Source organism: Chionomys nivalis, chromosome 1, assembly GCF_950005125.1.
Source record: "Chionomys nivalis chromosome 1, mChiNiv1.1, whole genome shotgun sequence".
NCBI lineage: Eukaryota > Metazoa > Chordata > Mammalia > Rodentia > Cricetidae > Chionomys > Chionomys nivalis.
Genome location: NC_080086.1, coordinates 98,807,824 through 98,835,348, shown reverse-complemented (window position 1 = coordinate 98,835,348; position 27,525 = coordinate 98,807,824). Strand labels below are relative to the sequence as shown.

At 39.3% G+C, this 27,525-nt stretch overlaps 1 protein-coding gene across 1 annotated transcript; it reads left to right on the top strand.

Moving 5' to 3' along the window:
• On the top strand, positions 1-27,525 carry Ddx1 (DEAD-box helicase 1). The gene is made up of 26 exons (XM_057776555.1): positions 1-43; positions 2,659-2,710; positions 2,988-3,051; positions 3,757-3,786; positions 4,750-4,846; positions 6,385-6,432; positions 7,790-7,873; positions 8,077-8,160; positions 8,663-8,739; positions 9,480-9,552; positions 10,766-10,842; positions 10,947-11,061; positions 11,764-11,902; positions 13,924-13,984; positions 16,509-16,607; positions 17,722-17,811; positions 18,668-18,856; positions 19,436-19,487; positions 20,962-21,108; positions 22,292-22,383; positions 23,761-23,833; positions 23,909-23,981; positions 24,059-24,101; positions 25,817-25,912; positions 26,346-26,466; positions 27,210-27,525. The coding sequence occupies exons 1-26, from the start codon at positions 28-30 to the stop codon at positions 27,338-27,340; spliced, it is 2,223 nt and encodes a 740-aa protein (XP_057632538.1). The 5' UTR covers positions 1-27; the 3' UTR covers positions 27,341-27,525.

Genomic DNA, 27,525 nt, shown 5'->3' with positions numbered 1-27,525 from the left:
GAGCGAGCGGCGGAGGAGTGAGCGAAGATGGCGGCCTTCTCCGGTGCGTGGTGGGAAGCTGAGGGGTTGCGAGCGGCTCGTCTCGGTCCACGGGGAGTTGGTGGGGACTACTGTTGCGGCGGTGGGGTTGCGGGGGACCGGAGGGATTCCGCCCTCCGGGAACCTGCGCTGTCGGGCAGGGGCGGCCGGTGCAGGCCGGGCTTTTTCCCGCGGGCGCTGCCCGGGAATCTTCGCCAAGCCGCTTTTTCTTTCCCCGTTCTGCAGTGGGCCTTGCCTCCACCTGCCAGATCCCGACCGCGTATCTGCGCTCGCGGAGCCCGGCTTCCTGCCTCTTTGACGTGGCAGTGACCGAGAACCTTTTTCTGCCCCGCGACATATCTGGTCCTGGCCAGGCCAAGAAGCAAGTAGCGTGGGGAAGGGACATTTTGAGGGAAAAGGATGATTGTCCTGTTGGGGGTCCCCCCTCCACACACAAACCTTTCCACGAGTAAAACTATCAAGAGTAAATCTAATCGTCATTTGCTAAACAGCACACTGTGAGGGTTAACGTTCAGTGTCAAAGCTGAAGCAAGTATTTTTTTTTTCCCTCATGAACACACTAACTATAACTTTTTTAGAATTAGTTACTTGCTTTGTGATAGCAAACTGGATTTGGGATGGGGTATTGAACTCTCCAATTGATGTTTCTCACTTTCTCAATCAACCTTTCATTATGCACCCACAGTTTTGCAAAGTTCGAACCAGCCTTGAATATACTAAATATCCATATATGTGTGTGTATGTACACGTGTATGTATATATATATATGTATGTATGCTTATGTATAGCAATGAGTTTGGCATGCTATCTTTTCATGTTGTTAGCCTATTTAAATGGCATTTAACTATCATTTGCTTTTTCCATTTTCTTCTGTAAGAATACCAGGAATTCCAAATATCAGGCCACAGGGGAAACATTTCATTTCTGTTAAAGTCACGTCTTCCAAGAGGAATCCTCTCACTTTAACGTAATTTTAGACCTGAAATCTGCCAGGAAGTTGTGGGTCGTTGTTTTATAGGCACACATCTTTGGGAGAAATGCTCAAATTTCAGACAAAAGTAAAATGAAAGAATTTGAACACATACCTGTTTCCCTTAAAAGGTTAACCGTTGCACTTTTTTTTTTTTAAATGTAGAAAATATGCCCAGCACATGACTAGGATCTGGGGGAAAATGTCTAAAATTTGCTAAAAAGCAATCCATGGTTGCTGCTTGTATCAGTCCTGCAAGCAGCTCGAACTTGCAGTTTTTCATGTGTAACATATTTAAGGCTATCACTTTCTTTTTAATTTGTATTTTTGTGGTTGAACATGGACGTTTCCCAGTGGAGGTCAGGTCAACTTTCTGGAGTTGATCCTCTACCATGTGGGAGCAGGGACTTGAACTTGAGTCTTGAGACTTGGTGGCAAGTGCCTTAAGCCCCTGAGCCTGGCCCATTGCTTCCCCATTTTTCCCAGTAGTTTGCATTCTACGAGTCAGAATAGGAATAGACTCTAGGCATAGTTTATTAGACCAGTCTAGTTGGTCATCTTTTGGGCTTCATTAGTTTATCTTTGGAAGGGAAGGTTAAGTAATCTACCTACTATAATTGATTTCACTTGACGAAGGATAAAATGACAGAACACTCAGGAACTGCCCACTTTATCCATTTATGGCTGGCCTTAATGCAGAAGTATTTAAACAGACAATTGACAAAGCAGGACTTCACCTGACAGTGCCCATTGTTCAGGCTTCCTGTCCTCCCCGCCATCAGTTAATCAGAATTTGTTTTTTATGTTAAAAATACAAACACTTCTCAAACTTAGAAAAAGGAATTCCTCCTTGAAACAGTGTCTTTACTGTGAAAACACCTCACACTCTTTGTGCTGTGCGGTGTAGTGGGGACTGAGAGGCTGTATACACTTAAGAAGGACCCCAGTGTCAAGCTTGAGTGAGATTCTGAAGCACGTGACCAAAAGTTACTCCTGTATTTGGGAGCTTCTGATTTACTTAAACTTTTAAAGTTTTTTTTTAAATTGAAATATAGTATTTGTATATAGTTAAAAGGTACAGTGTGAAGTTTTCGTCCATGAATATGCTTCATAATATAATAGTTAACTCAGTAAATAGTGTGATCGTTACCTTAAACTTGTCAAATCTATAGTAAGGACATTAAAAAGCCTCTTCTAGTCTGAGGCACACAGTACCTGATGAACAGAATTTTGACTATGGCTGTCATGGAATGTGAGCTGTTCGTTTTTCTTAGCTCACCTGGTGAAACTAGAGGTGCAGGGCTAGGAGCCTGTCAGATGTTTCACTCCTTCACTACAAGCTACCACGTCTAATGGCACCATGTCACAGTGTTACAGGAACATGTTCCTGTGCCCCACAGGAGCAGGCACTACAAGTCTCATTTTCTGCAGAGAAGACAGATTTATAGTTCTTTCCCAAGATCCTGTTCTAGTAAATGAGACCTTGGATTGAACTCAAATCTGTCTCCAAACCTGAACACTCAGCAATACCATACAAAGGACCAATATAAGAGCCAAACTTCGAAGCCTTTCCCCAGTTCTATAAATCAGCTTTAAGAAAAGATGGCTTATTAATAGGTTTGATTATTAAAATGACTTTTTGTTTTCAGAGATGGGTGTTATGCCTGAGATTGCACAAGCTGTGGAAGAAATGGATTGGCTGTAAGTATATAAAACTTAAATGTGTTTGTGTCAGAAATCTCCTAATGTGAACAGTAATTTTTGTCAAATATATTTTTATCTAGTTGAGTAAATGAAACTTAGTTCATGGTGATTCTTTACGTCATAAATGTCTCCTTTGAACTTTTAATTCTAGCTGGAAAAAAAATGGTTGGATTGCCACGTTCAACTTCTTTTAGGTTGATTTAGCATGACTTAATTAGCCTGGATAATTCTCTATTCTTAACTAACTACAGTTCTTCAAATGTGATTCTTTTAGTCTACCAACTGATATCCAGGCAGAATCTATCCCATTGATCCTAGGAGGAGGAGATGTCCTTATGGTAGGTTTACGTCTAATAAGGTGGTATGGGGCACACATGTTCTGGAGCTGTGTGACCCTGTTTAAGAGCTCTCAGAAGCTTGAGTCTGGAATTGTTTTACCAAATTAATTTTATTCACTAAGCGGCATTTCTAACACATATACTGTGGTCAGCGTATTCCATAAAAGTGGTAGGGATAGGCTTGGAGTGACTTTTCAGTTTTTATTGAAGGTAATGGTGGGTGAGAGCATAAAATATATAGCTGGAATGGTGGTATCACTTGCGATAACAATAGGAAATGTACATTTAATCAGATTGGATTCTTTTTCAAGTTAAATAATTTGTGCATTTGCTGGCAGTGGGGAGTATGGAAAGCTGCCAGGTAGGTGTAGGTTAGAATTATGGTTTTGTGAATATCAGTTGTATAGCAGATTGTAGTATAGATCTGTGCGGTTAGATACTCTTAGGATACTCTAATAATTAGGTTAAAATGACATGGGCCTCCGTCGAGTGGTAGTAATGGGAAAGGAAAGAAAAGGGCAGATTCTTAATGAATTGGGAGAGGTGACCTGATTGACAGGAATCAAAATTACTGAGACAGAGTAATCTTGACGCACTAGAAATAAAGTTAGCTAGTCAAGTATTACAAGGTTTCTACATGGTATTATGCTAAGTTTAATCTCTTTTAATTCACAATTTAAACTACAATTTCCCCCACTTATTCAGGCAGCAGAAACAGGAAGTGGAAAGACTGGTGTAAGTAATACATTTACATTTAATTAAAACCTGAATTTAAAAGTATGTTTGAACAGTATATATTTGTGTATTTGAACAGCTTATATTTTGAAATATTTAATTCAAGCATCACCTTCCAATATGTAAGAAATGATAGTTTGTCATTGACTTAATTATAGTTACTATCACTGTGATGAAATACCATGACCAAAAACAATTTGGGGAGGAAAGGGTTTATTTGGCTTACATATCCTAAATCCCAGTCCATTGAGGGAAGCCAGTGCAGGAACTCAAACCTGGCAGAATCCTGGAGGCAGGAGCTGAAGCAGAGGTCACAGAGTATTGCTTACTGACTTGCTCCCCATGGCTTGCTCAGACTGTTTTTTTTTAGCACCTAGGACCACCAGCCCAAGGGCCACCCATAATGGTCTGGACCCTCCCATCTCATAATTAAGAAAATGCCCCACGGGTCTGCCTACAGCCCGATCTATGGAGGCAGTGTCTGAGCTGATATTCCCTCCCTTCAATGACTATAGCTTATTTCAGCTGATATAAAACTAGCCATTCGGAGTATTGTTTCTCTTGTTGACAAGTGATGAAGCTTTGTAAAGGTTATGGATTTAAGGATGTCATTTAAAGCGGTCTTACAGAAAGAGACACAAATTCTGGATGTTTACAGGCATTTCAGAATTTCAGTGCTCTTAAAAAGATTGCACCCAGAAAGTGTCTGTTGTCCTAGACTAGAGAAGCGGGCTGAGTAGACATCTTCCCGCTTTGCTCTATGTTCATTCTGAAGTTCCTCAGTGTATGTTCCAGGGCATCAGCTGACTTCTGTCAACTCTTGATTATCTGATTGGCATTTAGGTTTGGGTAAATGAAATAGCAGTTCTCTGGATAATTTCTAATGTGCATGCATGACCTTGACCATTATATTGACTACTATCCTCAGTAGCTGACTGCTAACAGAAACTGTTTCTCTGACAGGCCTTTAGTATTCCAGTTATCCAGATAGTGTATGAGACTCTGAAAGACCAACAGGAAGGAAAGAAAGGAAAAACTACTATTAAAACCGGTGCTTCAGGTAACTATTATATTGATACTTTCTTTTTTGAAAATTAGTCATTCTCTTGTTTGCTGGTTTGGTTTGGGGTATGCATTTTATTGCTGTGTACACAGTACAGCATTGCAGTGTTGTGTCCTGGAAACAAGGATAAAAAGTGACATTTATGACCTAATTAGCAAATTGTCCATTCTGAAATGCAAATGGTATATCTTTTGAGAACACACTGGCATTTGGAATTTACCTTTAGTTGTTTTTGTCTATGAGTAAGGATGAATATTGTGCAAAGTGGTGTTTGTCTTCCTTACACGGAGGCGGATCCTCTTACTGGGTGATGATCCTGTTATGAATAATCTCACCTTCATTTCATTATCTTTAAGTAACGATCTTTTTCCTTCCAGGGTTTCTAAATTTTATTCTTCATCTCTGCTTCTGTTATGTTTTAACAAATGTATTATATATTTTGAAGTAACTTGTTTTATGATACAAAACAGAATTATGAAAAATAGCAAGTTTGAATGAACTTGGCATATCAACTTTTTATTTTTGATATATAAAGGATGAATGAATGAATAAATGAATTGTGAGAGATAAAAATAAATGTAATTACACATTCATTGTAATGTTGGCCTATTTTAAAATAGTTTCAGAACTTTTAACAGCCATATGCCATCATTTATGAGAGATGATGCTAGACAAGAATGTTTCTGAGATGGCTAAACAGAAGTAGCGTGGGTCTAAAAATTATCTCCGATGAGGAAACACAAACCTAGATTTGTAAACATGAAGGATAAGGGAGACGATGACAGCCGATGACTAAAGAAATGTGGAAAGAAAGTGGTTGCTCTGGGGAACAAGGCCCAGAAAGGCTTACAGATAATGTGTAGGATCTCTCACCTTTAGGACTTGCTAATGGTTAGGATGAGCTGATAAGGGAGAGCCCTAAGGAAGATAGGTCTCCAGCATTCATAGTATATAAACTTCATAGACAGCTCTTGATTAGAAAGACAGACAGACATGATCCAGAAAGGATTTCTACCATGAACAGGAAAATGGGCTAAAATGCATGTAAAGTCTCCTTAATTGCTGTAATTTTTTTATTATTCATGGGCCGACAAGATTTTAGAAAAGGAAAAATACCAATCGTATAAAAACAGGAAGAAAAATAAAAGTATGACTTGAGAATTTCATATTGAATTAAAATAAAGGATTGGCTGATAAGATCGTTTATTTCCTCTATGTTCAAGGTTGAGTTGCTTAGATACTTAAGTTTCACTTTATCAGTGACAGAAATCAGTGTCCTGTACCTAGAGTGCACTGAAACAAGGGGAGACTGGGTTGCAGTCCCGAGTGGGCCAGTGGTTTTCATCGATACCTTTTGATTTTCAGGGCTAGTTTGTCTTTAATAAAAACAGCTGCATATATGTGTGAACATTACAAATGATGTACAAAACCATGTTGAATCAAAGGCATTGGTGTATAAAATACAAACTATCTTCTGTTTTCATAGAGCTATGTAGCATATGGTTTGACTCACTTTTCTTATATTAATTTGTTAGTGCTCAACAAATGGCAGATGAACCCATATGACAGAGGATCTGCTTTTGGTAAGTGGATAAATTCTGCCTACTCATTGATAATTCAGAAACTTAAAAAAAATGAAAATACCAAAAAATTATGAAAAAGTATTGTGCATGATTTAATTTCCAGAGATTAGAATATAGTCACTAAATATAAATAGTATAGTGCTGAACTAGAGATAGACAGTAGAATATGATGGAAATAAATCCTAGTGTAAATGACAGTGTAATGTACACAAAAAATGTAGTATTGTGTTTCCATGGGGAAAGGGAGATTTATATGGTAAAAGACACTGGCGACATTGATGATCCATCTGAAATAACCAAAAACTGGCTTCTATGTATCTTAACTAGAAATAGGTTTCACATGTACTTGAGATTTAAATTATATATATGTGTTCGTGCATACACAGAAAAATGTGTGTAGACGTATATGTGTATGTACAATTTAGCATGTATCATTTAGTAGAAGAGAAGCTTTTCTAATCCAAGTAGAAGACTTAGAAATTATAAAAAAATGTTTGTGTTTATTGTTTTATTATTTTAATTGACACATTAATTGTGTAAACTATTAGGATTTATTGGGATTCCATTTGTACAGACGTTGTGTTTTAATTACAAGCATCCATCTACCTTTCTCCTCTTGATTTCCTTCTTGAACTCTTGATTTTCCTTCCTCTCTATCTCCCAAGTGCAGGGATTGCAGGCAGTTCACTAGAGACCCTTTTACATAGGTTTCTAATATTATCACATGAATAAGAACTTAAAATTTTTGAAAAATTAGGTAATTTAAAAATAAAAAAAGTGGTATTTTACAAGTTTGTTCTTTACCAGGTATTGAACATGATTTGGAAAAACATGAATGTGGCAAAAGATACAGTTTTTTTTTTCCAGTATAGACAAAAACTAAATCTTTATTTAATAAGCATCTGTCTGACTCTGGTGTGTAATGTAAAACCTCATTTCTTAGAGTCCCCAGTACTACTCAGTAACACACTCTGGTCATTTGTATGCTTCTTACTAAGTAGTCAGAGCATACAGTTGTGACGAATAGTCCCGTGCTATTCCTTAGCAGTGTTGTTCTCCCACCACTGAAGAAGGACGAACACGCATGTTGGCCTTGAGGCTGTTATTCAGGCAGAATACTCTAGGAGTTATGCTCATCTTCCTGGACTCAGGTGAATTCTTGTCCTAACAGTGACAGTATAGAAGCCCAGGAGATGCAGGGATAAAGGGGAAGCACTGCTGTCATCTAGGAATCTAAAGTCTGGAACACTCTGAGAAGTAAAGCTCTTATTGATGAGACTGAGTAGTTATTTTATTTCATGAAGAATGGTTTGTGTGGCCTGTACTGATGTTCATCTCTGTGTTTCCCTACATCTAGCTATTGGGTCAGATGGCCTGTGTTGTCAGAGCAGAGAAGTGAAGGAGTGGCATGGGTGCAGAGCGACCAGAGGACTGCTGAAAGGTAGTGGACCAGCATTCATGACTGCTTAAGGTTGAACTGTCAGTGAATTCTCCATAGGCACTTTAAAGCAGAGATCTGACAACCTTCATGGTACAGAAAGATTCACAGTTCTTCTGTCACATACAAATGTAACTCAGAAGTGGTTGGTTAATGGGTCATATGTATGCAGTTTGTGTTAATCTCTTGGACTGTTACCATCACAGGGAAACACTACTACGAGGTATCCTGTCATGACCAAGGCCTGTGCAGAGTTGGGTGGTCTACCATGCAGGCCTCGTTAGACCTAGGTAAGTGTTTCTGTAATAACTGAGCTGTTTTATATTTATACATTTTTAGCATCTTATTTTTTTGGGAGACAGACTAATGGGCTTCATTGCATTAGAACTTAATTTTGTGAACACAAAAAATATTTATCTGTACTTCACTCGGTTCCAGAAAAGACTTGAAATAAGTTACTGCTTGCTTCCTGTTTGCACCCCATTCTTTGTTCTGACAATACGGAATAAGAGAGACTAAAAATGAATGAAGATCAGGCTAAAATGAGCATACTGCAGAGACACTTCAGATTACTGTGGGTTCGTTTAGTGACCATAGCCAGTAGTGAGGCGGTGTCACTTGTGTCTGTTGCATATTCTGCATTGGCTGAAAATGCCCCAGATGATGCAGGGCTCCGAAACCCAGGGAGACTTGTCTGGACGCTCAGACTGCAAGGACAAAATCACTTCTTTCACAGGGCTTTTAATTCTCCTGCTGAGCTCAGACCTCTAGTAAACTACTTTTAAAATCTAGGTACTGACAAGTTTGGATTTGGCTTCGGTGGAACAGGAAAGAAATCTCATAATAAACAGTTTGATAATTACGGAGAGGTAAGCTCTGATGCTGTTTATTGAAACAGCATTTGTAAGTCTTACATTCTTGATCACTTAAGACATGATTGAGATAGTTCAGGTTTGGACTTGAGATAGAAATTTATATATTTAAGACTAAATAAGTAGATAGGGCTTAAACTTTTATTGGGAGCCAGGTGGTGGTGGTGCATGTCTTTAACCTGAGCACTCAGGAAGCAGAGACAGATGGATCTCTGTGAGTTCAAGGCCAGCCTGATCTACAGAGCGAGTTTCAGAACAGCCACGGCTGTTACACAGAGAAACCCTTGTCTTGAAAAAACCAAGACATCTATAGGGGAGCAGGCAGTCAGTACGGAAATGTCCACTTACATCTCAATTTTTAGTTTTGATTATGAAGACTTTAAATATAGTTTTCTGTGTCTAAGTCCATGGCAGTAATCTTTAATATCATGTTGATTCTGAGAAGTATGTCAGATATATCTACTATTAGATATGGTGTGTGCTCTGACAAGTTTTTAGTGGTTTGTTTATTTAAGACAAAATCTTACTCTGTAACCTAGGAGCCTGGTGATCCTTTTGCCTCAGCCTTTCCAATACTGGCATTACATGAATGAGTCTCCATCCCCACCTATGATAGTCGTTTAGATACCCTCATTACCATTTAGAGAAAGTCTTTGGAGACACCACCATTGTGTTTGATGCTGCTGCCTGTGCTTTGTTAACCTCTGTTCATGACGTTTCACTTTCTGGGTTTTCAGGAATTCACTATGCATGATACTATTGGGTGCTACTTAGATATTGATAAAGGGCATGTGAAGTTCTCTAAGAATGGTAAGAATATTTATGATTCTTGCTTCTGACTTCTCTTACTCTGTTCTTAAATCCTCTACCCTATTCACCTACCTTTCATTTCATTGGGTATTTGTTCTGTTGAGTGTTTGCTGTGTGCCATGTGCACGGGAAAGTGATGAAACCGCAGCAGAAGGTGGAACAAATGAAGGGTAGCTCTGTGGTGCTTTCACACTGATGAGGAGAGGCAGGCAGCCATTATTTACAAATAAACAGGTGGTAGTGAATGGGAAGGAGAGGAAGAACAAGGCAAGGGAGTCAGTTGCTGTGTGGGGATGTGTGTTTTTCCAGAGGGCGCTCAGAGAAGGCTCTGCTGGTGAGAAGACATTTAAAAGGAAGTCATGGAGGGGGAGGGTTTGAGCAGAGAACTGAAGAGCATTTCAGGCAGAGGGAAGGGCACAGGGAAGGTTCTAGGTGTAAGTGTCCACACTGCCTTAGCAACAGTGAGGAGGTACAGGTGTGAGGGGCTGAAGTGCTAGCTCAGTGAGATAGAGTAAGTGAGAAACCCCGGGGTTCTCAGCAGCGTGGGCCAGCCGTGTTGAAAATAGATGAGGAGTTGGGAAGTGTACATAAATAATAATAAAGATCCAAGGCCTGTTTTTCTGTGGCTAAAAGCTGGCTAACTGAGGAGAATCTAGCAGAGAAGAAGAGGTGAGAATGGGGCACATGGGCTCCGGCTACTCAAGGGAGAAGTTGGTTTGTGCCCAGTACTGCTGAAGGTATTGTCAAGAGAGACAGGAGTGAGTTTGCCTCAGGATTTGGTACTTGGTAGCTAATTTGGTAGGGAAAGGCGGTAGGTGATCATGAGTCAGACATGTAGACAGTGGGATGAGCAGAAGGAAGGATGTCCTAAAAATGGAAATCAAGGATTTTACTTCATAAGTGAGAAGAAAAATACAAGTGAAATGGAAGGCACTGTGGATCAAGGGAGGATTTTGTGTCTAATCTAATGTGGAGTATGTGAGCTATGAAGTCTCTAGAGGCAGAGGTCTTGGAGATAGGGAGTAATTAGACATGTAGACAGGAAGAGGGGACAGTTAGTGAAGTCAGACGCTGAGCAGGTTGGCTCTGGGCAGCCTACCTTTATCCATAGGTTCCAGAAGGCATGAGAAAGAGGCAGGTTGGTAGATTTTAGTATGTATGTGGAAATTCTTTTTCATTTTAATTTCTCTGGTTTTGTTTGCTTGTTTTAAAGGAAAAGACCTTGGTCTAGCATTTGAAATACCAGCACATATAAAAAATCAAGCGCTCTTCCCCGCCTGTGTTTTAAAGGTATGTAGAAGTTTTGCTGTGATCTAAACTGTTTGATTTTTATTATATTTTACTGGGCAGTTTGCCATTATGTTAATCTTTTTTTTTCTTTTATTCACTACCAGAATGCTGAATTGAAATTTAACTTTGGTGAAGAAGAATTTAAGTTTCCACCAAAAGATGGTTTTGTTGCTATTTCCAAGGCTCCCGATAGTTATATTGTCAAGTCGCAGCACACAGGTACTTACTGCACCGGAGGGTTTTAGAGAACCCGAATGGGAAGGGCTTCTCTTAGTCTCATTTGTCTCCTGCTCTGGTTTAATCAACCCCTTTGATTAACAGATTAGTAAACTTCAGTTTCAAAACACAATTGATGAGCTGTTTTGTGTCTGTTAAGGCATTTAGACTATCTCAGTCTTGATGGCAGTGGTGTGCTTGGCTTCTGTGCTTGTGAAGTGCCATAGCAGCCTGCTGAGGGCTTTCCACAGACTGTTTAATCTTTCCACAGCCCTCTGAGGTAGCCTTTACATTTTACAGGGGGCCTGAGGAATATGGATTTGAAATCATTTACCCAAAGTCTCAGAGCAGATAAGTGCTAGAACTGAATTCAGATCCAAGCAGTTTTGGCTTGAAAGCTTACATCATTTTCTGTATTAGTGCCTGGTATAGTTCACCCACTTAAAGTACATTTCCTGCCTTGTCACAAGGAAGTGGGTTATTTTTAATAACAGCCTCAATCAATTGTACTCAGCCCAACTAGACTTTAAAAAAAAAAAAGCCCACAGTTATTTTAGGAATTTTAGCTTTATTTTGTTGGATTGTCTCCTATATTTTACAATTATTTCTTAAAGTTTGATAACTGAAACATTAGCACTCATGTTTTTAACTGACGTATTTTCAGGTGTGTTTTATGTGACCTGTGGTCTTTTCTGTTCTCCTAAGGTAATGCACAGGTTTCACAAACAAAATTTCTCCCTAATGCTCCAAAAGCTCTCATTGTGGAACCCTCCCGGGAGTTAGCAGAGCAAACCCTGAACAACGTCAAGCAGTTTAAGAAGTATATTGATAACCCTAAGTTACGGTAAGCCTTCCTTTCGAGCTCAGATGCTTATTGTCTTTGTTTAAAGTGTTCTGGAAGAGGAAAGTTAAACAAAAGGAGGCATCGGTGTACAACATAAAACACTATAACTTTGTAGTAGCGGTGTTTCCACTGAGACTGTCCTCCTTTGGGCAGAGGCTGATTTCATTCAGTGTTAAATTTCATCTCTTCACTGCTTAGAAAATGTGTGGCTCAGTGAAGGTTGTCAGTAGCCCTAACCCGAGAGTGACTCTAAGACTCTTGCGGAGTGGTCTTCTCTGTCTCAAGTGTTCCGTGGGGGAGACTTTCTTTGTTCCTTTATTCCTTTTGTGAGATAGAATCTTACTGTGTAATCATGCTAGCCTCAAACTCACCATCCTCCTGCATTTTAAGTACTAAGATTACATGTGTGAGCCACCATATTCAGCTCAGAATCCTTTTTAATTTGTGAAAAGCCAAATCCTGTAAGTACTTTGTGGATTTCACACTTAATAATTTTTGTTACTTTGTTTTTAACTTTTTTTTAATTTTTTTTTTTTCTTGGAGCAATTTGGGTGAAAGCTCATGTTCAGAAATGTACATTAGGTGGGTTTTGGTATATTCACAATGTTATGTGATCATAGCTACTCTCTTTAATTCCAGAAACTTAGAGGTTCTAGTGTTAATAGTGGCCTTACTTACAAGTTAAGCAAACTGATTTAGTTATGAATTATACTAGGCAAAATAATCCTTAATTTTATTGAATGGATTGACACATTACTCATAAGAACCCTGTGTTGTAAAGTGCCTAAGAACTAGACTGGGCTCCAGTAGTGAGAGTTGCTCCCACCTTCACAGAACTCATTGTGGGATTGTGGGATAGTGAGGAGAGGAGAGAAATACGAAAACTGGGGGAAGCATTTTGAGCATGTGGAAAAGGAAGCTCCTAAGGAGTTGATAACAGAGCTCCTGTTCAGTGTAAGAGTCTTGACCTTCAGAGGAGTAGTTTTGGAAGCAGGTAAAATGCCTTTGTAGTTTGATTTGCTGCTGTCATTATCTATAAAATGAATGTGCTTAGACAAAGTCCGCAAGGGGAGGTGGATGGTAGAAAACAGTTCACTGGGGAGGTTGGTGAAATTATGGGTTATGGATTACTTATTTGGTGTTTAATACAAATAAGCCCTTGCCTTACTTGAAGCCCTAGTGACTATTTGAAACTATCATACTCATCCTACACAGTGAGTCTGAGGCCAGCCAGGACTACATAATTAGACCCAGCTTCAAAAAGGGGGAATGAGGTGGCTAGAGACATGACTCAGTAGTAAAGAGCACCAGGCAACCCATCAAGAGGGTTTGCAGCACCCACATGGTGGGTCACAACCATCTGTAACTCCAGTTTCAGCACATCTGACACACCCTTCCATGGGCAGCTGACATGTGTGTGGTACACCTACATGCGTGTTAGCAAGACATTCATACATATAAAATATTTTTGTTAATTTGTTTCTCAAGACAGGGTTTCTCTGTGTAGCTCTGGCTGCCCTGGAACTCAGTCTGTAAACCAGGCTGGTCCCGAATTCAGAGAGTTCTGTCTGCCTCCACCTCTCAAGTGTTGGAATTAAAGGCGTGCACCACCACCACTCAGCTTACATAAATCTTTTTTTAGTGAGAAATTTTCTGTCTTTTAACAAGCTATGAGTAACACTAAATACAAGTCTTACCTTCAGTTTCTGATTATTCTTCCTGAAGACAACCTTTTACCCTGACTCCTATTCTCTATACTACAGACAAGTGTGTTTTAAAAGGTGGAAGTCTAGTTTTGAGAGCTTCCGTGGGGTAGGCTGTGTAGATGAGGACTGACAAACTCACTGTAAGCGCTCAGTTGCCGCAGCGCCATTTCTGGCTTTGGGGGTGAAGTGCTCACCTTCCATGTTCCTGTACTCACGTTAGTGCAGCCCTTCTTCATTGACCTTACCTGAAAAGAGTGTGTAGAGCAAACTGCAGGACAGACTTTAATCTCTTCCTTATTCTGTTGTTCAATTCAGGGAACTGCTCATAATTGGGGGAGTGGCGGCTCGGGATCAGCTCTCAGTTTTGGATAATGGGGTAAGTTGTACTTTTAACTTGGCAATAAATTCTGTTTTTTCCAAGAAAAATCGACTGAGGCTTAAAATAGCACAAGACCAAATGCTGGAAGACACTTTGTGGGCACACCTACTTTTTACCCAGAAGTTAGAGGGCAGTGGTCCTTTTTAAATTCCCCATCCAAAATTTCACCATGCTGTTTGTTTATGTTTTGGTTCCCTGGAAATTTCCTTCTAGATTTTCTGATTAAAAGTCACTTTTTAGTTTAGTTTAGTTATTTCTTCTTCTTTCTTTCTCTCTCTCTCTTCTCTCTTTATTTCTTTCTTTCTTTTTGAGACAGGGTTTCTCCATGTAACAGCCCTGGCTAGCCTTGAACTCACATTGTAGGCCAGCCTGGCCTTGAATTCAAAGAGATCTGTCTGCCTCTGCCTACCAAGTGCTGGGATCAAAGGCGTGTGCCATCACTGCCTGATGTATTTATTATTTATTTAACAACAACAACAAAAAAGCCCAATGCTAAGTATAACCAATATAAGTATGGAGATGAGTAGGTTATGGGGATAAAATGTCAAAGTTTCTGCCAGCCTGGAAATGATGAAGAATACCGAGACAGCCTCTGAGCTCAGACACATGAAGAAAGTCTTATAGACTGCTTAGATGTGCCAGTGTGTAGGACAAAGCCAAGATTCTCTGGTCCCTATTATTTGGGACTTTATAAAATTCTGTATTTATGAAATGAACATCTTACAGATTTCTCTTTTATTTCCTTTCCTTAATATCTAATTGTGAAATCTAGACCATCTCCGGTTCCTTTCAGTTCCATCCCTGCCAAACTAAATTTGATGTTGAATGAACTGTAAATTTGGCTTGACAGTATATTAAGAGCAAGGCATCATAATAATGTATTTGCTAATGCTATTTTAAAATGGATAGTGTTTCTCTGCTATGTTCTTAGTGTGATTTTTATTTGTTTGTTTTTTATTGGTTAGTAAATTTAATAGTTTCATTCATGGCCCTTGTTTTTCAAACTCAAGTCAGTTTTTCCATAATGTACTAGGTTTTTCGCCTTATGTTTTCCAGCTGTGGAATTTTGAGAGCATTAGATCTGCTTCCATCAGTCATGTTTCATAGTTTGTGGCTTAGACTGCACTAGAGCGTTTGCTATGCAAGCATGAGGATCTGAGTTCGATCCCCAACTCCAGCATGAAAGCCAGATGTGAGGCTGGGAATAAATCTCAGTTGTCAGAGAGCTCTCCTAGCATGCATGAAGCCCTAGGTTCAATATCCACCACTGCATAAGTCATGCATGGAGGCACACGCCTGTCATCCCAGCACTTGGGAGGTGGAGGAAAAGCATCTTGGACAAAGTCAGACATGGTGGTCTGAACGTATAATCCCTGTGCTAGAAAAGTAAGCACAGGAAGATCCCTAGGGCCTGTTGCTATAGCCTACTCAGTAAGAGACCCTGTCTCAAAAAATAAGGTGGAAGATAGCTGATGTCAGCCTCTGACCTACAGTGCATGTGCACACACATGGACATACACACGCTCAGGATACTCACTGAAGCCAGCGGCAAAGGAAAGGCAGTATTATTCCATTGTTTTGTTGGCAAAATTCAGTTCTGTTCTTAAAGGAGGTGCTGTGCTCTCTGTTTCCCTTCCCACGTTTCCACTCTTGTCCCCACCTGTGGAAGTGAGAAGAGAGTGTTCTTCCTGCCGGCACTAAGCTATGGGATGCTTATGGGCTGTTCTTTGGACACTGGAAACCAAACCCAGTACTCGGCAAGTGCAATAAGTGCTCTTAACCTAAGCCACCTCTCCAGCCCCACAGACCTCTTAATAGATTCAGTTTGAATCTCAGTGTGGGCACTTACTAGTGGTATATCCAGTACTGTGACCGTAGTAATGGGTCCACACTATAATCTACTCCTTTAATTGTGTCACAGGGATGGAACCTGAAAGAAATTTAGCATTGTGTCTATTCACTCTGAGTACTTGACAGACCCTATAATTATTTCCTGACCAGTCTAATCACAGTTACTCTTTATTATAACGAAATACAGCGATCACTCAGCACTCATCAGGCATCCAGTGCTTTGGTGGCCTTCTCTTAATTATCAAAACTATCTTGTAAGATAAAGATATTCCCCTGTTCAAAATGGGAAAGTTGATACTGAATGACATCATTCATGGCCTCACAGTTGGATAATGGTGGAGCTGGTATTGAAGTTGTCATTTGGGAATTTTAGAATTCATGTAAATTCATATGTTTCTTCTTGTAAAATGCAAATTTTATGTATTAGATTATGTTTAAAAGTTAAAGCTGTCCAAAATCAGTTGCCAAAGTCATCATGTTAACTTCAAATGAAGCACAGATGATGTATGTATAGCATTATTTGTTTGTAGTGACCTTAAATATCCTTTGCGTTCACTGTCACTATGTCAATACTCTGTATGTTTTGTTGTGAGTGGAAAAGGACACTTAGCTGTTTAAAGTAATCATAGTAATTTTTCAGTTTGTCTGCGTGTTGCTTTTGGCTTTTCAGGTTGATATTGTCGTCGGTACTCCGGGAAGATTAGATGATTTGGTATCAACGGGAAAGCTCAACTTGTCTCAAGTTAGATTCTTGGTTCTGGATGAAGCAGTATGTTGCAATATGTTCATGTTTTCTTTAGAATATGCTTGTGTTTTTTCATATAAGATTTATAAAATGAAAAAAATACAATTCAGCCATGATCCTACTATCTAAATATCACAGTTAAACACATTTTCAAACACTACATATTGATATACATGCAGTTGGCTTTTTATATATGCATATTAAATCAAGCTTGAAAGAAAATATTAGAAAAAAATCCCATTTATATTGAACATATTTAGATTTATAATTTTGCATAACTAATGCAGTGCAACAACTATTTACATTGTACACAGGTATGAGAAATCTAAGCCTGCTTTAAAGTAGTTGGAGAATATGCATAGGAATATACATAGCTTTACACCAAGACCTTGAACAGCTGAATTTCGGAATCCAGTAAGGGTTCTGGCACTGACTGACTTACTGTAGGTCATTAAAATTTGACTTTAGGGGAGTTTTGCAAACATTTATAAAAAAAAAGTTAAACTTTTCACATCACTATTCGTAATTACTCTTTGAAGGCTATTTAATGCTCTGTTATATGGATATAGCATGGCATATTTATGTATTATCTGACTAGTTACATGGTTTGTTTTTTTTTATTCCTAATAACTCTGCATACATTATTTTATACAGCAAATTATTTACATAGGTAGTTTGCCTTTTTTATTCCTAATGATTCCTTGTGCATACATTATTTCTTATACAACAAATTATTTATATTAGAGATGCAAAATGTGGACCAGCTGGAAGAACATAAATGTGTTTGAGGCTTTGAAATACTCTTCCAAATTATTCTCAAGATGGTTGGGTTAATTTCCCATCACTGAAACTTTCTCAGTTTTCAAATTAAAGTCATTATCTTAAAGACATGTGTTATAAACTGTTGTATTAATTTTCGAATATTGGAGTATGGTTTGGGTTTATTATACCTTTTTCATATTGTAGTCACAAGGAAACTAAAGTTGAATTTATAACTTGTCTTTAAGTATTCAACGGATCATAATTATTTTGTAAATACAGGGATATGCATGTTTATATGTTTGGTTTTTTTTACCTTGCATTTTAAATTTTAAAATTAAAGATTTTAATACTGATTAGAAACTCTTTTCTTTTGCAGGATGGGCTTCTCTCTCAAGGTTACTCTGACTTCATTAACAGGATGCACAGTCAGATTCCTCAGATTACTTCTGATGGGAAAAGACTCCAGGTATCAGGTGGCCAGTGCCTCTCCAACTATGTGTAGCCAGCGGTACCACTGCTGGAGGAACCAAGAGTTTTGAATAAGTTCACTGAATAAAACACTTTCTTTGTTATCATCTAGTTACCAAGTAGTACAGATGCACACACAGATGATAGTCTTCAAAACTGCTTTTAGAAGTAAAGGTGATTTCTTAGTCACCACTGATGACCCTAAGACATTCTCAGTGTGGCTTCCTGTACTGCGGGGACATAGGTTCACCTATTGAAGTCACTCATCTTTGTCGTGGTTGTTTCTGAAAACATTGCCCTTCCTTTCTTCATCCTTCCATAGGAAGTGGTTTGAGAAGAGAGACTTTTTAGAGAACCGGATGATTAATAACTTGTGAACTCTGACTTTTAAAATAAACAAGACAAAAAACTTCCTAGAGGGAGAGATAGCATGCTTTGTGTGTGATAGTGAAGGTACTGATGGCATGCAGGTGTCTCATAGTTAATAGTTACTACATGCAGTGGGGTATTGGATTTGTCTTGGCCGACAGCCTGCCAGTGTCACACTGTTATTCTTTAGTACATGGAGTCAGGTACTGGATGTATTTTAGATCCTCTGGTTACTCTACTTTGTTCTCATATTATTCATTATTAGTGTGAGTCTCAAAATATAAAAGAAAATTTTTTTTTTTTTTTTTTTTTTTTTTTGTATTTTTGAGACAGGGTTTCTCGGTAGCTTTTTTGGTTCCTGTCCTGGAACTAGCTCTTGTAGACCAGGCTGGCCTTGAACTCACAGAAGAATAAATTTTAAAAATGAGTGTAATGTAATGCTAATTGTTATAGAGTTGATCTACACCCGTATTCTCCTGTCTTAGGTGATTGTTTGCTCTGCTACTTTGCATTCTTTCGATGTAAAGAAACTATCTGAGAAGATAATGCATTTTCCCACATGGGTTGATTTGAAAGGGGAAGATTCTGTTCCAGATACTGTGCACCATGTAGTTGTCCCTGTAAATCCGAAAACTGACAAGCTCTGGGAAAGGCTGGGCAAGAACCACATTCGAGTAAGTGCTGTGTGGCGAGCATTGGTGTGGTGAGCGCGTCTCCTGGGCCTCACATTAAGCCGCGTCTTGACTGAAAGCTTGGGTGTGTAAAAGGCAACAAATTAATGGCAAGTTTCATCTTTAACTTTTCTCTTTGTGATTAAGTTCCTTGATAAAATTTTTGTAAAAAAGATTACCTATGTCAAATTTCAGGTACAGAAACGTCCATTTTAGTCACATTTCAGTAGGAGCTGCCTTGTGTTATTTTGATGTGCCCTGTTCTCATAAAAGTCAGTTTCACTGGCCCATCTTGTCCTTTTCTCCACTTTTGCTACATTTATTTTTATATAATAAAAGTGTGTTTCAACTATTAAATATAATAGATTGAAAGCCACATTTTTATTTTTGTTACATTTATACTTAATTTCCTTAGTTAATGAAGAAATTTTCTGAACTGAAAAATGGTTTTGTGTACAGATTATAAAGACGTGCTTGAAATTCAGTCCAAAGACAGATAAATTTCTTCCTTTGAATAGAATGGCACCTGCTCTTAATCACTCTTTAATATCCACATCCCTTTCTGTCTCTCCCTTCCAACAGACTGATGATGTACATGCAAAAGATAACACAAGACCTGGTGCTAACAGTCCAGGTGAGCTGAAAAATTACTAGGATGTGTTAGAGATCTGGGAAATAACTTGTTTGCTCTGTTGAGTTTCTGCTCCAACTAGTCTCCCTCCCAAAAGATGTGAGATATGACCTACAAAGTTATAATGGGAAAAATAAAAGCAATAAGAATAATTGAGAAATGGGGCACGCTAAATCCATTTAGCTTGGGGGGGGGAATGTTAATCAGTGAACTTAGACATTGGTTATATGACTTCAAAATCATAAGTCTTGGATTATAGATTATAGAAAACCAACAAATTTGTCGCAACAGATTTATATTGATTTTGAAATTCTAGAAAAATGAAGAAGAGGGATGGTAGGGGAAAATGCCTTTAGCTATAATGATAAAAGACAGTCTGGCTTTCTTTTGTGATCATTGTGACTTTTTTGGTATGTGATTCAAGGCATTAAACACATTTGTATTGTTCAATCTTACACTTCATATTCTCAAACAAGAAACTCTACTCAGTGATCACTTCTGAAAAACATTAACATTAGTCTGAACTCAGTGAAGATAGCCTATGAGACAATTTGTTTCGTGTTCATAATGTTCCAAGAATTTATGAAGGTACAGTAGGATATAAGATGCTAAGACCTAAGGGAAGGACCTTAGACTCATCAGACTGCATGTGTGACACCAGATGTCTTGAGTGGATCCTTAGAAGATGTCAGAGCTGTTTTGCTTCTTGGTTGAGTTCACCGAGAGGTTTGTGATATATGTCTGAAAGTTGGATTGACTGAAATCTTGATTGGAGTTTCTTTGAATTCAGTTTTATGTGTAATTCCAGATTAGCATTATTTATACTCACTTTTCCTCCCTGTGAGAGAAAAGTAGAGAAAGTACTAGTTAAGCACATACTGTTAACCCATGGATAGAGAATGCACTTCCCAAATACCCGTTTTACTGTATTGCCCTGCAGCTGGAGACGACTAGAGAGCATTTAGAAACAGGTTGGGCATCAGCAGAGAGGTAACATGATGGCACCACTTCCCATGGCTGAAACTTCTAGCCAGGTTCTCATTTTGTGGAGTGCTGTTAGGCTGGTTAGATTTATTAATTTCCTTAAGTCTTAAGATAATCCAATAATCATGTCTTGAGCAGGAAGGGAAGTTAATGCAAGACCAATTATAACTAATGCCTGAGAGGAAAGTAACAAGTTTTGGTGTGTGTGGCTTTTGTGCTAGTCTGTTTGCACATTTGTGTTTTTAAAGGTTGTGTGTGTGTGTGTGTGAGAGAGAGAGAGAGAGAGAGACTTAAAAGTGGGTAACATTGACCTTGACAGAATCAAAAGTAAATGAAGTAATGAATTAACTCAGTATTTCACTCCCATACTCTGCCTTATCTATTGTACAGCAGAGATTTTTAGGAGAGTTAAGTATGTCTGACTGATAATGTGTGCTCATGATAGCTTCATATTGACATTCTGTTGGCTTGTTCTGTTGCTATGGCAATCAAGAGATGTGGTCTGAAGCTATTAAAATACTTAAGGGGGAGTATGCTGTCCGAGCAATCAAGGAACACAAGATGGATCAAGCAATTATCTTCTGTAGAACTAAAATTGACTGTGATAACTTGGAGCAGTACTTTATGCAACAAGGAGGAGGTAAATTTTTTTCTCACTTATATCTTCATTTCATAGACTGTTGAGCTCACATTGATGAAAGCCTGAATGCATGCACAGAGTTGGAAGCAGTGATGGCACAGTGTAACTTAGCAGTGTCTATCTACATTTTCATGGATGAACCCTGGGGTAAATAGTGAGAATTTTTCTGCACTGCTGCAGTCTTCATTAGAGTAAACCTGAATCACAGAATTCTAAGGCTGTAGATCTAGGTTATGGATTAATACTAACATTTAAAGAATAATGACTAATATAGAATGTGTATTTTCTAAACTGGTAAAGAGGAGAAAGAGGAATGAGGGGGAAGCCTTAAATAAGACTAAAGGAAGAAAGAAGCCAGGCCTTGTGGCACACACCTGTGGGAGGTAGAGACTGAAGGATCATGAGGTCACTAAGGGCAGCCTGAGCTGCATAATGAGATGGTATCTCAGAAACCCAAAGAACTGGAGATAAGAGAGCTCAATGGTAGTACTTGTCTGGTTATGAGTAAGGCTCTGAGTTCCATCTCTAGTCCTGGAGGAGAAAATACATATTAGAAATCACAGAATAAGATCAGTATTGTAAAAATCTTGAATATGTTTAATTCATATATATTTAATATATATTACATATTCAGTAATTCAGTGGACTGAAGTCTTATGCTAAGGTCACATAGAGTATTAATCTAGACAAACATTAGGCATATGTCATTACAAAGAACATACCAAAAATTCAAGGAAATTATTAAAAACCATTTGCTGACTTGTGTTTTGTGTGTGTGAGGGGAGGGGAGGTGTGTATGTTCCTGTAGGGTGTGCACATGCCTGTGGAGGCCAACGGGGTCTTTTTTGATTACTTCCCATCTTCTTGCTCTCGCCCTGGACCTGGAGCTAATGGATTCAGCTAGGCTTGCTATCCAGCGAGCTCCACCAGTCCATCTGTCCATCCCCACTCTCAGTGCTGGGGTTAAAGATGCCGACACTGCCCATGCTTATGTTTACCAACTAAGCTACCTCCCCAACCTTTCATGGAATTTATTTTAATGGCATTTTGCCTATGACAGAAAAGCTGTTGCTTTCATTTGTGCCAAACTTGGGTATATAGATCTTTATAGACAGGTGCTGTTAGTCTGTAGTCTTCTGCATAATGCTTTTCAAGGTCAGTTGTTCAATATGCTTTTCATTAGGACCTGATAAAAAAGGACACCAGTTCTCATGTGTATGTCTTCACGGTGACAGAAAGCCTCATGAGAGAAAGCAGAACTTGGAAAGATTTAAGGTACAGGGCCTGGTTGCCTGCATTTCCTTATTATTTAAAGGGGCTGATTATAGTGTTCCTTGTGTCACTTAACATCATTACAACTCTTCTCATCCTAGAGACTGAACTCTTACCCATACGTCTTCATTGTAGCAGGAATTAGTCGTCTTTGACACTCAGATAAAAAAAAGGCATGTTCCCCATCAGGTAGGCAGACAGCACTGTAGTTAGTACCTGGTCCACTGCTCCTGGATGGTGTGCTCAGTAAACTGCTCTTTGACATATGTACGTACATACTTGCTTTCCTCACATAGGTACTTTGTGGAAGTATGGCATAGGTAAACCAAGTCTGTGAAAGTTTTTTAGAGAGGACATGAATGCTTATAGAGAATTCACTTTGTTATTAAATGAATTGTCATTAGAGTTTAGTAGTGTTTACTATTGTTTAAGGTGTACCCTTCCAGGTGCTTCTGCATACTAATGGCTTTCAGAGCTCCTGGTGTGTTTAGTAGGCCTCAGCTTTTTAGGTAAACATCAGCAGTTTCTTCCCACTGACATTCCAGTTCACCAGAGCAGGTTTTTTTTTCTAAGACCTGTGGTATGGGAAAATGTGGGACATACTGGGCCTAGATTGGTTCATGCTTCCATATTGTGCATCACTGCTGTTCCCTGGCTTCATTACACAAGTACACCGCCATTTGGGGATTATACTAGACCAAAAATCACTGTGCTCCTCTCACCGCCAACTCAAGTTTCCTATGCACAAAGGAATCCAAAGGCTAGTTTGTATGTCTTTTGAAAGCACTAGGGGCTCATTCCCTGCTACTCTTTTGGGATTTGTCTGTTACTTTGTGACTTTGGGGTAAAACATCTAGTAGTGTGGATTTGGTTTTGGTTTTGAGATTTTCTTTTGAATGTGTATGGGTATTTTTCCTGCACCACATATGTGCAGTGCTCACAGAAGTCAGAAGAGGGTGTTGGGTCCTCTAGAGTTGACATTACAGATTGTTGTTAGTGCTGTGTAGGCACTGGGAATGGAGCGCCAGAAATCAGTCAGTGCACTTAACCACTGAGCCATCTCTCCAGCCCCTAGATTTAGTTTAATATGAGTAAGGACAACACCTAAGTTTCTATGTTCTGTTCTACTGTATAGTTTTGAGTTTCCAAACATATTTCTAAAGATAAAGCCAGGTTTAATAACACTGCTGTAAAGAAAACAAGGCTGAAGCCAGACATTTATACTGTGTTTCTGCAGATAATAGAGGAAAACGCCAACACTTGGTCCAGTAGATTATGTCCAAAAAGCAATCTGAAAGTCGCATTTAACTCTGTCAGTGGAAAGATTGTTTTTATGTCTTGTGTGTTCATTGACAGACTCCTTTTTCTTGGTTCTTTTAGAAAGGAGACGTAAGATTTTTGATTTGCACAGATGTAGCTGCTAGAGGCATTGACATCCATGGTGTTCCTTATGGTAAGAAGAGACTTACTGCCCTACACTCTAACCTTACAAACCATGGCAGCTGTTAACCATTGTCTCTATTTGCAGTTATAAATGTCACCCTGCCTGATGAAAAACAGAACTATGTGCACCGGATTGGCAGAGTAGGGCGAGCTGAAAGGTACTGCCCAGGTTCTTCCCCCTTTGAGCTCCCGTGTTTCAGAACTAAGGTCTAATACAGGCTTTAAAATCTTTCAGAATGGGCCTGGCCATTTCCCTGGTAGCAACAGAGAAAGAAAAGGTAATCTTTCCGGTGTTCTCTTAGAGTCATTGTGAGTTGTGGTTTGATTGGGAAGTAAAAGCAGTTTGGTTTTCCCTCTGAAACTGGAGTCAGTCACAAATGGAAGTGAGTGAATGGTTTTTTTATTATTATTTAAATTTTTTTTTATTAATTACATACTAGCCCCAGTTCCCCCTCCCTCCCCTCCTCTTACCCTCCCCTACTTGCCCCCATTCCACCCCCCATGCACTCCTCAGAGGAGGTAAGCCCTCCCTTGGCAAGTCTGGTATGCCAAATTGAGGCAGGACTAAGCCCCTCCCCCCGTATCAAGGCTGAGCAAGATATCCCACTATAGGAAATGGATTCCAAAAAGCCAGTTCATGCACCCAGGATAAGTTCTGGTCCCACTGCCGGTCCCCGCCCCCAGATCAAGTCACATAACTGTCACCCACATTCAGAGGACTTAGTTGAGTCTCCCATGCAGGATCCTCAGCTGTCAGTACAGCGCGCTCACTAGCTCGGGTCAGCTGTGCTCTGGTTTTCCCAATGATGATCTTGACACACACACACACCCTGGCTCATATTATCCTTTTTCCCTCTTCAGTTGAACTCCGGGAGCTCAGCTCAGTGCTTGACTCTGGATCCCTGCAACTGCTTCCATTAGTTACTGATTATAGAGGAAGGCCAGTTCAGGCACCGTTTCCACTATTGCTAGGAGTCTTCATTGGGGTCATCCTTATGAATTCCTGAGAACTTCCCTAATCCCACAATGTCTCCCTCTATCAAGATATCTCTTTCATTGCTCCTCCTCTGTGTCCCTCCCTCAACTTGACCATCTCACCCTCATGTTCCCATCCCCCATTCCCTCCCTTCTACTATTTGCCTTTCCTGGGGCTCTCTGTGTGTGTCCCTTTTAGGGTCCTCTTTTAACTAGCTTCTCTGGGGTTGTGGATTGTAGCCTGATTATCCTTTGCTTTACATCTAATACCCACTTATGAGTGAGTGCATACCATATTTGTCTTTGTAGGTCTGGGTTACCTCAGTAAGTGAACATTTTATGGCATTTCTTTTCCTCTGCATGGATTGAATAGATAAATAATAGCATATGATTTATAGTAAAGGGCAATATATGAATATTCCTAATAGCCTTAATATAGTTGTCAACAAAAACTCTCTAAACATTGTAGTATAGGACACTTTGGGGGCTACACAGACTCTTTATATATGTAATGAGGGATTTGTAGAAAAACTTTATAAGATCTCATACATCTTTTTCTCAAATTCATGTGCACACGTTCCTTATGTACTTTATTGTTCTTGCCTATAACAGTCTTCAGAATATTAATTTTGATGTAACCTTCTCCAGTATTTATCCCCTTCCTGCCCATACCCACCTTTTTGTGATTCAGGCCTCAGACTCAGTCCTCCCTGCCGAGGCCTGAGCGCTGGTTTGCAGGCATGCTCCACCACACCTAGCCGCCCGCGCCCCTTGGACCTCAGGTTGTAATGTCAGTTTACTGTTTGGTCACTCTGAAAATTTCTTTCTGTAGCTCTCACCATTTTGTATTATTTTCAGAATAACTTAGATCTAGCCAGTGAGCCATTGCATGAAACACATAATCCTTTTTTTAGTGTTTTAAGGAAATAAAAAGTTAAAAACCCCCAAATTTAGAGCAAATTATTTAGTTTCTCTCTGTCTCTATGCGTGTTGATATTTTTTTCTTCCTTTACTGTAGGTTTGGTATCATGTATGCAGCAACCGTGGGAAAGGATGCTATAACACGAGGCTCAAGGAAGATGGTGGCTGTACCATCTGGTACAATGAAATGCAGGTGAGACCTGGATAAACAGAGTGCATTCCTCTAGAAAAATTACATCTCGGGGCTGGATAGGTGGCTCAGTGGTAGTGCACTGACTGCTCTTCCTGATGACCCAGGTTCAATTCCCAGCACCTACCTGACAGCTCACAACTGTCTGTAACTCTAGTTCCAGGGGATCTGATACCTTCACACCAATGCACATAAAATAAAGTTAAATAAATTATTAAATAAAAAGAGAAGAAAAATTACAACTCTACTTTGACATATTTGTCAGCGGTGAGATAGCGGTATTGGATAATAATGCTGTTTGTGAGTTGTGATTCAGAGATCTAGCTTCCGTTTGTCCAAGCATCAGGCCTGCCTAATTTTAGTTAGTACAGTTACAGTGAAACTATTAAAGTGAAATTCTTATTTGAAATATTTTCATTTTCTCATTCTTTCTTAGCTACTTTCCGAGATAGAAGAACACCTGAACTGCACTATTTCCCAGGTTGAGCCAGATATAAAGGTTCCAGTGGATGAGTTTGATGGGAAAGTTACCTACGGTCAAAAGAGGGCTGCTGGCGGTAAGCTGTCAGACGTGTCAGTGTATTGTCCACCGGCCTCCTTTCCACTCTGCACCACTGTTTTGTAGCCCAGACTGGCCTGAAACTCAAGATCCTCCTGCCTCAGCCTTCTGAATGCTGAGATTATAGGCCTATACTAACACACCTAGCTAAATTTGCCTCTTTGAATGTCAGTTTATGAAGACAATGATTTTGTTCCATTATGCTAATAGTATATTATTAGCATGTTAATTATTTTCTACTAATTATTCTCCAGTGCTTTATTATTATTACTTGGCTTGCAGCATTTTATTATGTGATCTGTATGTGAATGAGGGACAGCAATTTAGCTGATTGTCTTGAAGTATTCATATCAAGAGTACTTGAACTTTTAATGAAATATTAGAAAATGGGTATTATAGGTGATTTTGAACAAAGAAGCAGAAGTCTTTAATGTAATTGGCAACCTTGTTTAATGTTTTCTTTGCCCAGAATGTTTCTGATTCAGGGTAAACTAGTGGATTGCAAACCAAGGGTATGGTGGGTATGGCTATTGAGGCAACTGTTATATTACTGAAGCTTGAATACTAATTTATATTGAAGTTCTTGACTTAAAAAGTTAAAGCTAAATGTGCTGCAGATGACTCGCCCAGAAGCTTAATGCTGGAAACAGTGTGTGAAGTGATACAATTGAGCCTAAGTCTTCCTGACAAGTCTTCAAGCGTGTCATTTATGTTGCTTTATGATTTCTGTGTGTGGTACAGGTGGAAACTATAAAGGCCATGTGGATATCCTGGCACCTACTGTTCAGGAGTTGGCTGCCCTTGAAAAGGAAGCACAGACATCTTTCCTGCACCTTGGCTACCTTCCCAACCAGCTGTTCAGAACCTTCTGATTCCATGTAGACGGAATAGGGTCTCAGTAATAAAGTCTCTAGTCTAACCTCTAACATGATGGTGCTGCTTGCAAGCAGCAGTATTTATAGTAACTGAGCTATGACTGCTAACTCTTGCATGTCAAGAAACACAAATCTTAGGAATTCTTCATAAAATGGCAAACTAATGAAAATAAATTTGACAA

What these genes read in the sequence shown, in the direction of transcription:
- Ddx1 (XM_057776555.1), top strand. An exon ending in TGACAGAGGATCTGCTTTTG is followed by an intron (nt 6,433 to 7,789) that starts GTAAGTGGATAA and finishes CCCTACATCTAG; the next exon opens with CTATTGGGTCAGATGGCCTG. An exon ending in TCTGGTACAATGAAATGCAG is followed by an intron (nt 25,913 to 26,345) that starts GTGAGACCTGGA and finishes ATTCTTTCTTAG; the next exon opens with CTACTTTCCGAGATAGAAGA.